The 13,171-nt window shown below is 72.0% G+C and overlaps 1 protein-coding gene across 1 annotated transcript in view; it reads right to left on the minus strand.

The window, feature by feature from the left end:
* Positions 1–406: 406 nt before the first annotated feature.
* The window catches only part of LOC142825979 (atrial natriuretic peptide receptor 2-like), a 40,144-nt gene continuing 27,379 nt past the window's right edge, over positions 407–13,171 (minus strand). The window contains 13 exon segments of the mRNA XM_075918337.1: positions 407–508; positions 510–622; positions 1,428–1,587; positions 1,980–2,008; positions 2,011–2,050; positions 2,952–3,056; positions 3,237–3,314; positions 3,755–3,829; positions 5,312–5,432; positions 7,514–7,597; positions 8,374–8,510; positions 9,007–9,101; positions 9,307–9,441. Of these exon segments, the coding sequence (XP_075774452.1) occupies positions 422–508; positions 510–622; positions 1,428–1,587; positions 1,980–2,008; positions 2,011–2,050; positions 2,952–3,056; positions 3,237–3,314; positions 3,755–3,829; positions 5,312–5,432; positions 7,514–7,597; positions 8,374–8,510; positions 9,007–9,101; positions 9,307–9,441 (1,259 nt within the window). The 3' untranslated portion in view covers positions 407–421.

Here is a 13,171-nt window from a genome sequence, read left to right on the forward strand (position 1 = left end):
CCCGGCCCCGCACTGCCCCCCCCAGGGGCCCGGCCGCGCACTGCCCCCCTCCGCACTGCCCCCCCCAGGGCCCCGACCCCGCACTGCCCCCCCCAGGGGCCCGGCCCCGCACTGCCCCCCTCCGCACTGCCCCCCCCAGGGCCCCGACCCCGCACTGCCCCCCCCAGGGGCCCGGCCCCGCACTGCCCCCCCCAGGGGCCCAGCCCCGCACTGCCCCCCTCAGGGCCCCGACCCCGCACTGCCCCCCCCAGGGCCCCGGCCCCGCACTGCCCCCCTCGCGCTCGGGGTCCTGCCCCCCCCTCCTAGGGCCCCCGGCCCCGCACTGCCCCCCCCGCGCTCGGGGTCCTGCCCCCCCCTCCTAGGGCCCCGGCCCCGCACTGCCCCCCCCGCGCTCGGGGTCCAGGACCCTGCCACCCTGACCCTAGGGGCCCAACCCCCACTCACTGTAGGGACCCCGCCCCTCACCCTTGGGGCTCAGGTCCATGCCCTCGATGTAGAAGGGCCCGTTTGCGCAGGGCGATCTCCTGCAGGATGATGCCGAAGCTGTACACGTCGGCCTTCTGCATGGCCTGGGGAGCCAGGGGCCCCTTCTGCAGCAGCTCCGGAGCCGTCCACAGCTTCTCTGGGGAGCAAGGGCACAGCCAGGTCCAGGCGGGACCCACGTCCCCAGCACCGGGCCCCTTCTCCCCCCAACAGGGAGGGGGCAGGCTCCAGAGAAGGATGGGGACGGGCAGGCTCCGGAGAAGGATGGGGAGGGGCAGGCTCCGGAGAAGGATGGGGAGGGAGCAGGCTCCAGGGAGGCCGGAGAGGGGCAGGCTCCGGGGAAGGATGGGGAGGGGGCAGGCTCTGGAGAAGGATGGGGAGGGGGCAGGCTCCGGGGAGGCCGGAGAGGGGCAGGCTCCGGAGAAGGATGGGGACGGGGCAGGCTCCGGAGAAGGATGGGGACGGGGCAGGCTCCGGGGAGGCCGGAGAGGGGCAGGCTCCGGAGAAGGATGGGGACGGGGCAGGCTCCGGAGAAGGATGGGGACGGGGCAGGCTCCGGGGAGGCCGGAGAGGGGCAGGCTCCGGAGAAGGATGGGGAGGGGGCAGGCTCCGGGGAAGGATGGGGAGGGGGCAGGCTCCGGAGAAGGATGGGGAGGGGGCAGGCTCCGGAGAAGGATGGGGACGGAGCAGGCTCCGGGGAGGCCGGAGAGGGGCAGGCTCCGGAGAAGGATGGGGACGGGGCAGGCTCCGGGGAGGCCGGAGAGGGGCAGGCTCTGGAGAAGGATGGGGAGGGGGCAGGCTCCGGAGAAGGATGGGGAGGGGGCAGGCTCCGGAGAAGGATGGGGACGGAGCAGGCTCCGGGGAGGCCGGAGAGGGGCAGGCTCCGGAGAAGGATGGGGACGGGGCAGGCTCCGGGGAGGGGGGCAGCGCCCCAGGGCACTCACTGGCGTACAGCGCGTGGCTGTCCTCGGCGTCGCAGCTGGCGCGGAAGCTGGCCAGCCCGTAGTCCGTGATCTTGAGCACGAAGCGACTGTCCACCACGCAGTTGGAGGACTTGAGGCTGCCGTGGTACCCGATGATGCTGTTGTGCAGAAAGGCCATTCCCTGCGCCAGACACGCTGCTGAGGCCCCGGGCGTTCCGACCAGCCTGGCCCCCCTGCCTGGGATTCCCTGCGCCAGACACGCTGCTGAGGCCCCGGGCGTCCGACCAGCCTGGCCCCCCTGCCTGGGGCAGCCCATCGGGGCAGAGCGACAGAGCTGGCAGGTCCCAGCCACGGCGGCCAAGGGGTTGCCAGTGTCCTGGCCTGGCGAGGGGGCTGGTACCGGGGCAGATGGGGGAGCGTTGCACCCTCCTCGTGGGTGGGGTGGGGATAAGGGGGTCCCCCCAGCTCTGAGCAGGGAGGGGCGCCCGCAGGGCCGTGATGCTCGCTGGGGGGCACCGGAGCCCATGGCGGGGGGGGGCCTGGCTCCGGGACGCGCCCGCCCCACGCTCCTACCTTCACGATGTCGTTGATGAGCGAGTAGCGAACATCCAGTCCAGGTTGATGCTCTCGTTCTCCAGGATGTCCTGGGGGGGCGGAGGGGGGCCTCAGGCAGGCTCCGGGTCCCAGCCGGGCTCCCTGGCCTGTGCTGGGGGTTGTCACACGGCCCAGGCCCTGCCCCCCGCCGGCTCCCGTTTCTGACCCGATGCCTCCCCGCCCCCGCCCGATGGCGGGTCGTCTGGGCCAGCAGCAAACTCGCTGCCAACCCCACCCCTGGCTCCGGCATGTTCCTCCAGCTCCAGCTCCCCTCCGCGCTGGGGAGCCCTCTGGAAGCGGCGGCCCCCGGCCTGGAGCTGCCTCTGCTTGCCCAGTGACTGGGGCCCGGTCTCGCCCACCGGCCCTGGGCAAGTACCAGCCGCCAGGCCAGGGGCTAACTCGCCCGCACCCGCCTCGTGCGCCCCGGGCGGCCGACCCGCCCGACGCTCCTGCAGCGGCCGGACGTGCGGCTCCGGCTCCGGCTCCGGCTCCCTGCGTCGAGGCGACTCCCCCGCTCCGCGCGCCCCTCCCCCGACCAGGCGACCTCCCCCGCCCGCGCGCCCCTCCCCCGACCAGGCCCCTCCCCCGACCTGGCGACTCCCCCCCCAGCGTGCCCCTCCCCCGACCAGGCGACTCCCCCGCCCGCGCGCCCCTCCCCCGACCAGGCCCCTCCCCCGACCAGGCGACTCCCCCCCCAGCGTGCCCCTCCCCCGACCAGGCGACTCCCCCGCCCGCGCGCCCCTCCCCCGACCAGGCCCCTCCCCCGACCAGGCGACTCCCCCCCCCCCGCGTGCCCCTCCTCCGACCAGGCGACTCCCCCCCCGCGCGCCCCTCCCCCGACCAGGCGACTCCCCCCCCGCGCGCCCCTCCCCCGACCAGGCGACTCCCCCGCCCGCGCGCCCCTCCCCCGCCCCCCCGAGGCCGGCGCCGCAGCTCCCCGCGCCGGCTCACCTGCAGGCTGCCCCGGGGGCAGTACTCCGTCACGATGCAGATGTTGGGGGGGTCGATGCAGGCGCCGATGAACCGGGTCAGGTGGTTGAACTGGATGTCTCGCATCTAGGGCCGAGGCAGAGGCGGGACCCTGAGCATCGGGGCCCCGGGCTGGCGGGGGGGCCCTGCACTGCCAATGCAAAGGACGCCGGCGGCTCCTAGCCCCGGGCCCCGCCGTGTCTCGTGGGGGCCACAGGCCGGGCTCCGAGCAGCCGGGTCCCCTCCCCGGCCCGGCCCGGTACCTACGTGTTTGAGCTCGAAGAGCACCTGGCGCGTCAGCTCGATCCGCTTCTTGTTCGTGTGCTTGATCGCCACCACGTTCCCCTGGGGGCGGGGACAGGTCAGCATGGGGCTGGGCGGGGGGCGGAGTGTGGGGCAGGGGCGCGGGGCAGGAAGGGCAGGGATAGGTCAGCGGGGAGGGGCGCAGGGTGGGGGCGCAGGGTGGGGGTGCGGGGTAGGACAGGTCAGTGCGGGGCAGGGGCCGCAGGGTGGGGGCACAGAGTGGGGGTGCGGGGCAGGGGGCGGGGCAGGGACGCAGGGGGGCGGGGCAGGGACAGGTCAGGTCGGCGGGGCGGGCAGGGGCGCAGTGGGCGGGGCAGGGACAGGTCGGGGCGGGGCAGGGACAGGTTGGGGCGGGGGCGGGGCAGGGCGCAGGGGGGCGGGGCAGGGACAGGTCGGGGCGGGGGGGCGGGGCAGGGCGCAGGGGGGGCGCGGGGCAGGGGTGCGGGGGGGGGGCGCAAAGGGCACGATGCCCCTGGACTCACCTTGAAGTGGCGGTGTGGGCGAAGATCTGGTACTTGCCGATGGGCCGTCATGAGGGAGCCGTAGCTGGAGCCCCGCTGGAGGGAACAGGGCGTTAGCGGGGGGGGGGGGGGGGGGGGGGGGGGCGGTGCAGGGCCTGGCAGGGAGGGGACAAGTCGGGATGGTCCGTGGGCGCCTGCAGGTGACGGGGGCGTTCCAGGAGCCACGGGGGCTGGCTGGGGAGGCACCTGGCCAGGTCCTGCGTGGGGCACTGAGGGGGGCCGAGGAGGGTTGAGGGGGCTGAGGGAGGCCGAGGGGGCCGAGGGGGCCGAGGGGGCTGAGGGGGCTGAGGAGGCTGAGGGGCGCCGAGGGGGGTTGAGGGGGCTGAGGGAGGACGAGGGATGGCCGAGGGGATGGGCCGAGGGGGGGCTGAGGAAGGCTGAGGGGCGCCGAGGGGGGCCGAGGGGGGCGTGGGGGGCTGACGGGGGCCGTGGGGGCCGAGGGGGGCTGACGGGGGCCGTGGGGGGCTGACGGGGGCCGAGGGGGCCGAGGGGGGCTGACGGGGGCTGAGGGGGGCTGACGGGGGCCGAGGGGGGCCGACGGGGGCCGAGGGGGCCGAGGGGGGCCGTGGGGGGCTGACGGAGGCCGAGGGGGGCCGAGGGGGCCGGGGGGGCTGACGGGGCTGAGGGGGCTGACGGGGCCGAGGGGGGCCGACGGAGGCCGAGGGGGGCCGACGGAGGCCGAGGGGGCCGAGGGGGGCTGACGGGGGCCGAGGGGGCCGAGGGAGGCCGAGGGGGGCTGACGGAGGCCGAGGGGGGGCCGAGGGAGGCCGACGGAGGCCGAGGGGGGGCCGAGGGAGGCCGAGGGGGGCTGACGGAGGCCGAGGGGGCCGAGGAGGCCGAGGGGGGCTGACGGAGGCCGAGGGGGCCGAGGAGGCTGAGGGAGGCCAAGGGGGGCTGAGGGGGGCCGAGGGGGGCTGACGGAGGCCGAGGGGGGCCAAGGGGGCTGACGGAGGCCGAGGGGGGCCGAGGGAGGCGGAGGGAGGCCGAGGGGGGCCGAGGGGGGCTGACGGAGGCCGAGGGGGCCGAGGGAGGCCGAGGGGGGCTGACGGAGGCCGAGGGGGGCCGAGGGAGGCGACGGAGGCCGAGGGGGGGCCGAGGGAGGCCGAGGGGGGCTGACGGAGGCCGAGGGGGCCGAGGGAGGCCGAGGGGGGCTGATGGAGGCCGAGGGGGGCCGAGGGAGGCTGAGGGAGGCCAAGGGGGGCTGAGGGGGGCCGAGGGGGCTGACGGAGGCCGAGGGGGGGCCAAGGGGGGCTGACGGAGGCCGAGGGGGGCCGAGGGAGGCTGAGGAGGCCAAGGGGGGCTGAGGGGGGCCGAGGGGGCTGACGGAGGCCGAGGGGGCCAAGGGGGGCTGACGGAGGCCGAGGGGGCCGAGGGAGGCGGAGGGAGGCCGAGGGGGGCCGAGGGGGGCTGACGGAGGCCGAGGGGGCCGAGGGAGGCCGAGGGGGGCTGAGGGGGGCGAGGGGGGCGAGGCACAGGGCTCCCCGGGAAGGCGCGGGGCGAGGGGACGGGCGTTCTCACCAGCGACAGGGTGAGCCGGCTGCCGGCCCCTTTGTGGTAGCGCTCGGCACTGCCGAACTGCAGCTCCTCCCAGCGGATCCGCCACAGCATGCTGGCCAGCTCCTTCTCCAGCAGCAGCTTCCTGGGGGCGCAGGGCGTCGGGGTGACACCTCTGGGGGGTCCCCAAGGCCCTGGCCCCAGGGCGGGGACAGACCCCGGTGCCAGAGCCGTGCGCGGGTGCCGACGTGCGCGGTGCACCCTGGGGCCCTGTGACCGTGAGCCAAAGGGGGGGAGGGGCGCTGTCCCTGGGAGCAGCATCCCCAGACCCCCGGCCTCAGTGGGGGCCGCGGCGAGAGGGCAGACGGGAGGGGCCACTGCCGGCACGGTCCCGAGCTGCGCTGCATCCGGCTCCTCGGCCCTGGCTGGGGGGGGGGCCAAGGGCCTGGCCCCCTGCCGCGGGGGGTCACCCCAATGCTCTGTGCTAACCGGCCCTGCCGCACGGAGCCCCCCGCCTGAGGGTGACACACGGGGGGGCACCAACCCCCAGACAAGCCAGTCGGGGGCCCCCTCGCACGAGAGACGAAACCGACCCCCCCCCCGGTCTGGGAACGCGGCGCAGCCAGGCTGGGTCAGAGCAGGAGCCGCCCAGCCACCCCTCCCCCGCCCGGCCCACAGGCACCGAGGGACCCACCCGCCCCGGACCTGCCAGGCTCCAGGCTGGGCCCTGCCCCCTCCCTCCCCCCCGCGGGGCTGGAGCTCAGAGCGGGGGGGGCCGGGCCCCGGCTCTGGGGGAACATGGGGAGGGCCCTCGGCTTGGGGGGGGCGGCCCCCGACTGAGTCTTTTGGGCGTCAGCGGCCCCCGACCCAAAACCAGTTCCCACCCCGGGCAGGAGAATTGCTGGGGGGGCTCCTTGCCGGCCGGGGGGGCGCTGGGTGAGGCTGGTTCGGTGCCGTGCGGGGGGGACCCAGGCTGGCTCTGAGCCCCTCGCCCGGACCCGCCCCCCAGCGCTGCCCCAGACCCGCCTGGTTCACTGCAGTGACCCCTCGGCGTCTGGCTCCTGCTGAGGGGCTGCCGAGGAGCCCCCCACGCACACGGCCTGGCTGTGGGGGGATGGGACACGGGCCCTTCTCCCCCGGGGGCCGGGATCTGACCCGGCTGGGGTGCAGGCGGCCTGGGAGCCCGGAGGCTGGGCCCAGGGATGAGCCCCAACCTGGTCGCTGGGGAAGAGCCTGGCCGGGGTCTCCGGGAGCAGGGGGGTGCCAGCAGTGGCCTGGGAGCGGGGGGGGCGCCGGGAGCGAGGGCCCGGGAGCAGGGGGGTGCCAGCAGTGGCCTGGGACCGGGGGGGGGCGCCGGCAGTGAGGGCCCGGGAGCGGGGGAGGGGGGCGCCGGCAGTGAGGGCCCGGGAGCGGGGAGGGGGGCGCCGGCAGTGAGGGCCCGGGAGCGGGGGAGGGGGGCGCCGGCAGTGAGGGCCCGGGAGCGGGGGAGGGGGGCGCCGGCAGTGAGGGCCCGGGAGCGGGGGAGGGGGGGCGCCGGCAGTGAGGGCCCGGGAGCGGGGGGGGGGGGGCGCCGCGGCAGTGAGGGCCCGGGAGCGGGGGGGGGGGCGCGCCGGCAGTGAGGGCCCGGGAGCAGGGGGGGGGGCGCCGGCAGTGAGGGCCCGGGAGCGGGGGGGGGGCGCGCCGGCAGTGAGGGCCCGGGAGCAGGGGGGCGCCGGCAGTGAGGGCCCGGGAGCGGGGGGGCGCCGGCAGTGAGGGCCCGGGAGCAGGGGGGCGCCGGCAGTGAGGGCCCGGGAGCGGGGGGGGGGGCGCCGGCAGTGAGGGCCCGGGAGCAGGGGGGCGCCGGCAGTGAGGGCCCGGGAGCGGGGGGGGGGGCGCGCCGGCAGTGAGGGCCCGGGAGCAGGGGGGCGCCGGCAGTGAGGGCCCGGGAGCGGGGGGGCGCCGGCAGTGAGGGCCCGGGAGCAGGGGGGCGCCGGCAGTGAGGGCCCGGGAGCGGGGGGGGGGGGGCGCCGGCAGTGAGGGCCCGGGAGCAGGGGGGCGCCGGCAGTGAGGGCCCGGGAGCGGGGGGGGGGCGCGCCGGCAGTGAGGGCCCGGGAGCAGGGGGCGCCGGCAGTGAGGGCCCGGGAGCGGGGGGGGGGGGGCGCCGGCAGTGAGGGCCCGGGAGCGGGGGAGGGGGCGCCGGCAGTGAGGGCCCGGGAGCAGGGGGCGGGCACCGTGGCTGGGTCTCACCTGAAAATCAGGAAGCTGGAGATGCCGAACATGACGAGCGTGAGGCCGGTGCCCAGCGCCACGATGGCCAGCGTGGAGACGGGGCTGCGGACGGGAGCGCAGGCTCGTCAGGGGGCAGGGCTCGTCGGGGGGCAGGGCTCGTCGGGGGGCAGGGCTCGTCGGGGGGCGGGGGGCAGGGCTCGTCGGGGGGCAGGGCTCGTCGGGGGCAGGGCTCGTCGGGGGGCAGGGCTCAGGGCTCGTCGGGGGCAGGGCTCGTCGGGGGGCAGGGCTCAGGGCTCGTCAGGGGGCAGGGCTCGTCGGGGGGCAGGGCTCAGGGCTCGTCGGGGCAGGGCTCGTCGGGGGGCAGGGCTCAGGGCTCGTCAGGGGGCAGGGCTCGTCGGGGGGCAGGGCTCAGGGCTCGTCGGGGGGCAGGGGGGCTCGTCGGGGGCAGGGCTCGTCGGGGGGGCAGGGCTCAGGGCTCGTCGGGGGGCAGGGCTCGTCGAGGGGCAGGGCTCGTCGGGGGCAGGGCTCGTCGGGGGGCAGGGCTCGTCGGGGGGCAGGGCTCCCCACAGGCCCCCAGCTCGCCCTGCGCCCTGGCGAATCTCAGCCCCCTCCCTTGGGGCTCCCGTCACGTGTCGCCCGGGCAGCCACAGGCCTGTGGGCTCCCGGTACCCAGGGGACGGGTCCAGGGGGCTGCAGCCCGGGGGGGGCCTGGGAGGCCGGGCAGGGCAGCAGGCTGCCCACAGCTCTCAGGCTCCTGGCCCAGCTGGGCACTTTCCTGCAGGGGGGGCAGGAGCCCTGGCCCCTGTCCCCAGGGCAGCCGAACGGGAGGCGGGACACCGGGGCTCAGAGACAGGCCGGGGGGGGAGCCCCCCTCACACCCACTTTTGTCACAGGAGGGGTCGTCCGCATCGAAGACGCAGGGGGGGTTGTCGAGGGGGGGCGCCCCCTTCACCCAGCGGATGGGTCTCCCCAGCCAGATCAGCCTCTTCTCCGCGCCCACGTAGTGCCCGACCACCTGCACAGAGAGGGCACGGCTGGGCCTCTGCTCCACCGCCGCCCCGGAAGCCCCCCAGCCGGAGCGTGGGAATCCCAGCCTCCCGCCCCCCCCCCCGGGCAGCCCCCAGCCCGGAGCGTGGGAATCCCAGCCTCCCGCCCCCCCGGGCAGCCCCCAGCCCGGAGCGTGGGAATCCAGCCTCCCGCCCCCCCGGGAGCCCCCATCCCGGAGCGTGGGAATCCCAGCCTCCCGCCCCCCCCGGAGCCCCCCAGCCCGGAGCGTGGGAATCCCAGCCTCCCGCCCCCCCGGGAACCCCCCAGCCCGGAGCGTGGGAATCCCAGCCTCCCGCCCCCCCGGACAGCCCCCCAGCCCGGAGCGTGGGAATCCCAGCCTCCCGCCCCCCCGGGAGCCCCCCAGCCCGGAGCGTGGGAATCCCAGCCTCCCGCCCCCCCCCCCCCGGAGCTCCCCAGCCCGGAGCGTGGGAATCCCAGCCTCCCGCCCCCCCGCCCGCACCCACCTCGTACTCCCCGCTGGCGGGGTCACCCATCGCCCACAGGCTGAAGTCCGTTTCCCGGTCGTTGTTGCTGTCCATGCTCACCAGGCCCGTGACCCCTGCAGGGGGGAGGGGAGGGGAGGGGAGGGGTGAGCACCTGGGGACCCAGAAGGGCCGTGGGGACCACGCGGTGCCAGCTCCCCCGAACAAGGACCAGCAGCAGCTGGGCCTAGGGCCCTTCCCCCCTCAGGCCGGGCGCCCATGGGCCCCGCTGGCACAGGGACGCGGCACCGCCCCTCCCCCACAGGCTCCCCAGGCCGGTACCCTGGAACTTCCGGTCCCGCATCTTCCGCACGATGCGAGCGCCGTCCTTCTTGGAGCCGCCCTCGGCCAGCGTCTCGTTGAGCGCCAGGGCGTAGAGCAGCACGCCGTCGTAGAAGCAGCCGGCACCAGGTTCATCTGCCACAGGGGAGACACGTCAGAGGCCCCCGAGCCATCCCTGACCCTGCGCTAGAGACAGCCCCGCCCCCGGCACTGCCCCTGGCTCCATAGTCCTGATCCCGGACCCTGCGCTAGAGACAGCCCCACCCCCGGCACCGCCCCCTGGCTCCATAGCCCTGATCCCGGACCCTGCGCTAGAGACAGCCCCGCCCCCAGCACCACCCCCTGGCTCCATAGCCCTGATCCCGGACCCTGCGCCAGAGACAGCCCCGCCCCCGGCACTGCCCCCTGGCTCCATAACCCTGATCCCGGACCCTGCGCCAGAGACAGCCACGCCCCCGGCACCGCCCCCTGGCTCCATAGCCCTGATCCCCGACCCTGTGCCAGAGACAGCCCTGCCCCCGGCACTGCCCCCTGGCTCCATAGCCCTGATCCCCGACCCTGTGCTAGAGACAGCTCCGCCCCCGGCACCACCCCCTGGCTCCATAGCCCTTATCCCCGACCCTGCGCTAGAGACAGCCCCGCCTCCTGCAACCACCCCCTGGCTCCATAGCCCTTATCCCCGACCCTGCGCTAGAGACAGCTCCGCCTCCGGCACCACCCCCTGGCTCCATAGCCCTTATCCCCGACCCTGCGCTAGAGACAGCCCCGCCCCCGGCACCGCCCCCTGGCTCCATAGCCCTGATCCCGGACCCTGTGCTAGAGACAACCCCGCCCCCGGCACCACCCCCTGGCTCCATAGCCCTTATCCCCGACTCTGCGCTAGAGACAGCCCCGCCCCCGGCACCACCCCCTGGCTCCATAGCCCTTATCCCCGACCCTGCGCTAGAGACAGCCCCGCCCCCGGCACCACCCCCTGGCTCCATAGCCCTGATCCAGCAAGGATGCAGCAGGGATCAGGGCTTCTCAGAAGCAGCGGGGGGCTGGGCGACTCGGTACAGGCGGGGGCTGTGCAAGAGGGACCCGGTGCGGGGGGGGGCGAGGGCTGACGCGTATCCATCCAAGGCCGGATTTCCCCGATTTCCACCCCCACGGCCTGAGCGACGGGCCCAGGCATGCCGGTGGCCGTGCTCATTAGCAGGGAGACAATGACTGTGGGTGCCGATACACCCCTCAGGAACGGGACTGACTTGGGACACTTGGATAGTGGAAGCACCATGTGACCTGCAGTGACCTGCTCTGGCCAGGAGGATGCCAGGGCAGGTACAAGGCCATGTGGCCCCTCCGTCTGGTCTTGAGTTCAGCTCCTCATCCCAGAAGCATCCTGGCAGGGAATGAGCCAGGAAGAACCGTGGATCCATCCTGCCACAGGATGTAACCAGAGACTTTTAAGCCAGCAGCTGTAACATCTCTGCTAGAGCCTGCATCGAGAACAGGCTTGTAACGTATTCTCCTTAACAACCCCGCTCAGGCTTTTCTTCCTTTTAATAATAAACCTTTCGATTTTAAGATCTTCAGGGGGTAGCTGAGTTCGTCTGTTACAGAAACAAACAACCAATGGGCTGGTAGAATCAGAGAATAATAGGACTGGAAGGGACCTCGAGAGGTCATCGAGTCCAGCCCCCCGCCCTCAAGGCAGGACCAAGCTCCGTCTACACCATCCCTGACAGATGTCTATCTAACCTGTTCTTAAATATCTCCAGAGAGGGAGATTCCACCACCTCCCTTGGCAATTTATTCCAATATTTGACCACCCTGACAGTTAGGAATTTTTTCCTAATGTCCAATCTAAACCTCCCCTGCTGCACTTTAAGCCCATTACTCCTTGTCCTGTCCTCAGAAACCAAGAGGAACAAATTTTCTCCTTCCTCCTTGTGACACCCTTTTAGATATTTGAAAACCGCTCTCATGTCCCCCCTTAATCTTCTTTTTTCCAAACTAAACAAGCCCAGTTCATGACGCCTGGCTTCATAGCTCATGTTCTCTAGACCTTTAATCATTCTTGTCGCTCTTCTCTGTACCCTTTCCAATTTCTCCACCTCTTTCTTGAAATGTGGCGCCCAGAACTGGACACAGTACTCCAGCTGAGGCCTAACTAGTGCAGAGTAGAGCGGCAGAATGACTTCACGAGTTTTGCTTACAACACACCTGTTGATACAACCTAGAATCATATTTGCTTTTTTTGCAACAGCATCACACTGTTGACTCATATTCAACTTGTGGTCCACTATGACCCCTAGATCCCTTTCCGCCATGCTCCTTCCTAGACAGTCGCTTCCCATCTTGTATGTATGGAACTGATTGGTCCTTCCTAAGTGGAGCACTTTGCATTTCTCTTTATTAAACCTCATCCTGTTTACCTCTGACCATTTCTCTAACTTGCTAAGGTCATTTTGAATTATGTCCCTATCCTCCAAAGAAGTTGCAACCCCACCCAGTTTGGTATCATCTGCAAACTTACTAAGCGTACTCTCTATCCCAATATCTACATCATTGATGAAGATATTGAACAGTACGGGTCCCAAAACAGACCCTTGCGGAACTCCACTTGTTATCCCTTTCCAGCAGGATTTAGAACCGTTAACAACTCTCTGACTACGGTTATCCAGCCAATTATGCCCCCACCTTATCGTGGCCCTATCTAAGTTATATTTGCCTAGTTTATCAATAAGAATATCATGCGAGACCGTATCAAATGCCTTACTAAAGTCTAGGTATATGACATCCACCGCTTCTCCCTTATCCACAAGGCTCGTTATCCTATCAAAGAAAGCTATCAGATTAGTTTGGCATGACTTGTTCTTCACAAACCCATGCTGGTGGCACTGTAAAGACTAACGAAACGTGTCGATGGGACCATGAGCTTTTGTGGGCCCAGCCCCCTTCCCCCGATGACCGGAGTTACGAGAAGGGGCATGAAAACTAGAAATAAACAGGAGAGGGGAAGAGAAAGGGAAGAGGAAGGGGGGTGGGGTGGGGGGGGCAGAGCAGCATTAGGATCTGGAGAACGGGTACTTGACCCTACGCAGACAGATCAAAGTCAGTCGCCGATTGCTGAGACAGGGAGGCACCGCTCACATTCAGACGCTGAAGGATCGGCTCAGCGCGATTTGTGGGCAAGGTCCAGAGTGTCAATTGGCTGGGACCTGGGGCTGGTTCCTTGGGACCAGAGAAACCTGTTCGGGGGAGGTGAGGTTGGGGTCTAACCCCTCCCCTGTGTTAGGCCCGGGGCTGATTGTGGCACAGGGAGAGATGGGGTGTGGGAGGGGTTTTGCTCGGGAGGCTTCAGGCAGGCAGCTGAAGCGCTCGGTGCGACTGGTTTGTGGCCTGTTTGGAGAGGTCGCCAGTCGGGGCTGTAAGGAGCCCAGATTTGAGCAATTCGCCCTGAGCGGACGCCCTCAGCTGTGCCCAGACACGGCCCGGTCCATCACAACAAGTGAGAAGCAAAAAAGCCCCAAGCCCCCCCTGGGGTGTGTCCCCCGTCGCACTCCAGAGCCGTGGGGGGCCCAGGCTAGTAGATTGAGAGCTCCAGCCCTGCAGGGGGAGGCCTGAGCCTTGGGGCCCGGATCCAGGCGGGGGCCGGGGGCCGCAGGTTCCCACCCCGGTCCGGAGGGTGCTTGGCCCGGCCGGGAGGGCAGGGGAGCAGGCTTGCTGGCCTCTTGAGGGCCCTGCCGGCTCTGGGATTCAATGGCTGCTGTGTGGATGTCTGGGCCGCAGCCCGGGCCCGGGACCCCCCGAGCTTAGACTGCAGCCCCAGTCCAGACACCCAGACAGCAGGGAAGCAGCCCCAGGCCCCAGGCAGCTGGCA

This window comes from Pelodiscus sinensis, unplaced genomic scaffold (genome assembly GCF_049634645.1).
Source record: "Pelodiscus sinensis isolate JC-2024 unplaced genomic scaffold, ASM4963464v1 ctg169, whole genome shotgun sequence".
Taxonomy (NCBI): domain Eukaryota; kingdom Metazoa; phylum Chordata; order Testudines; family Trionychidae; genus Pelodiscus; species Pelodiscus sinensis.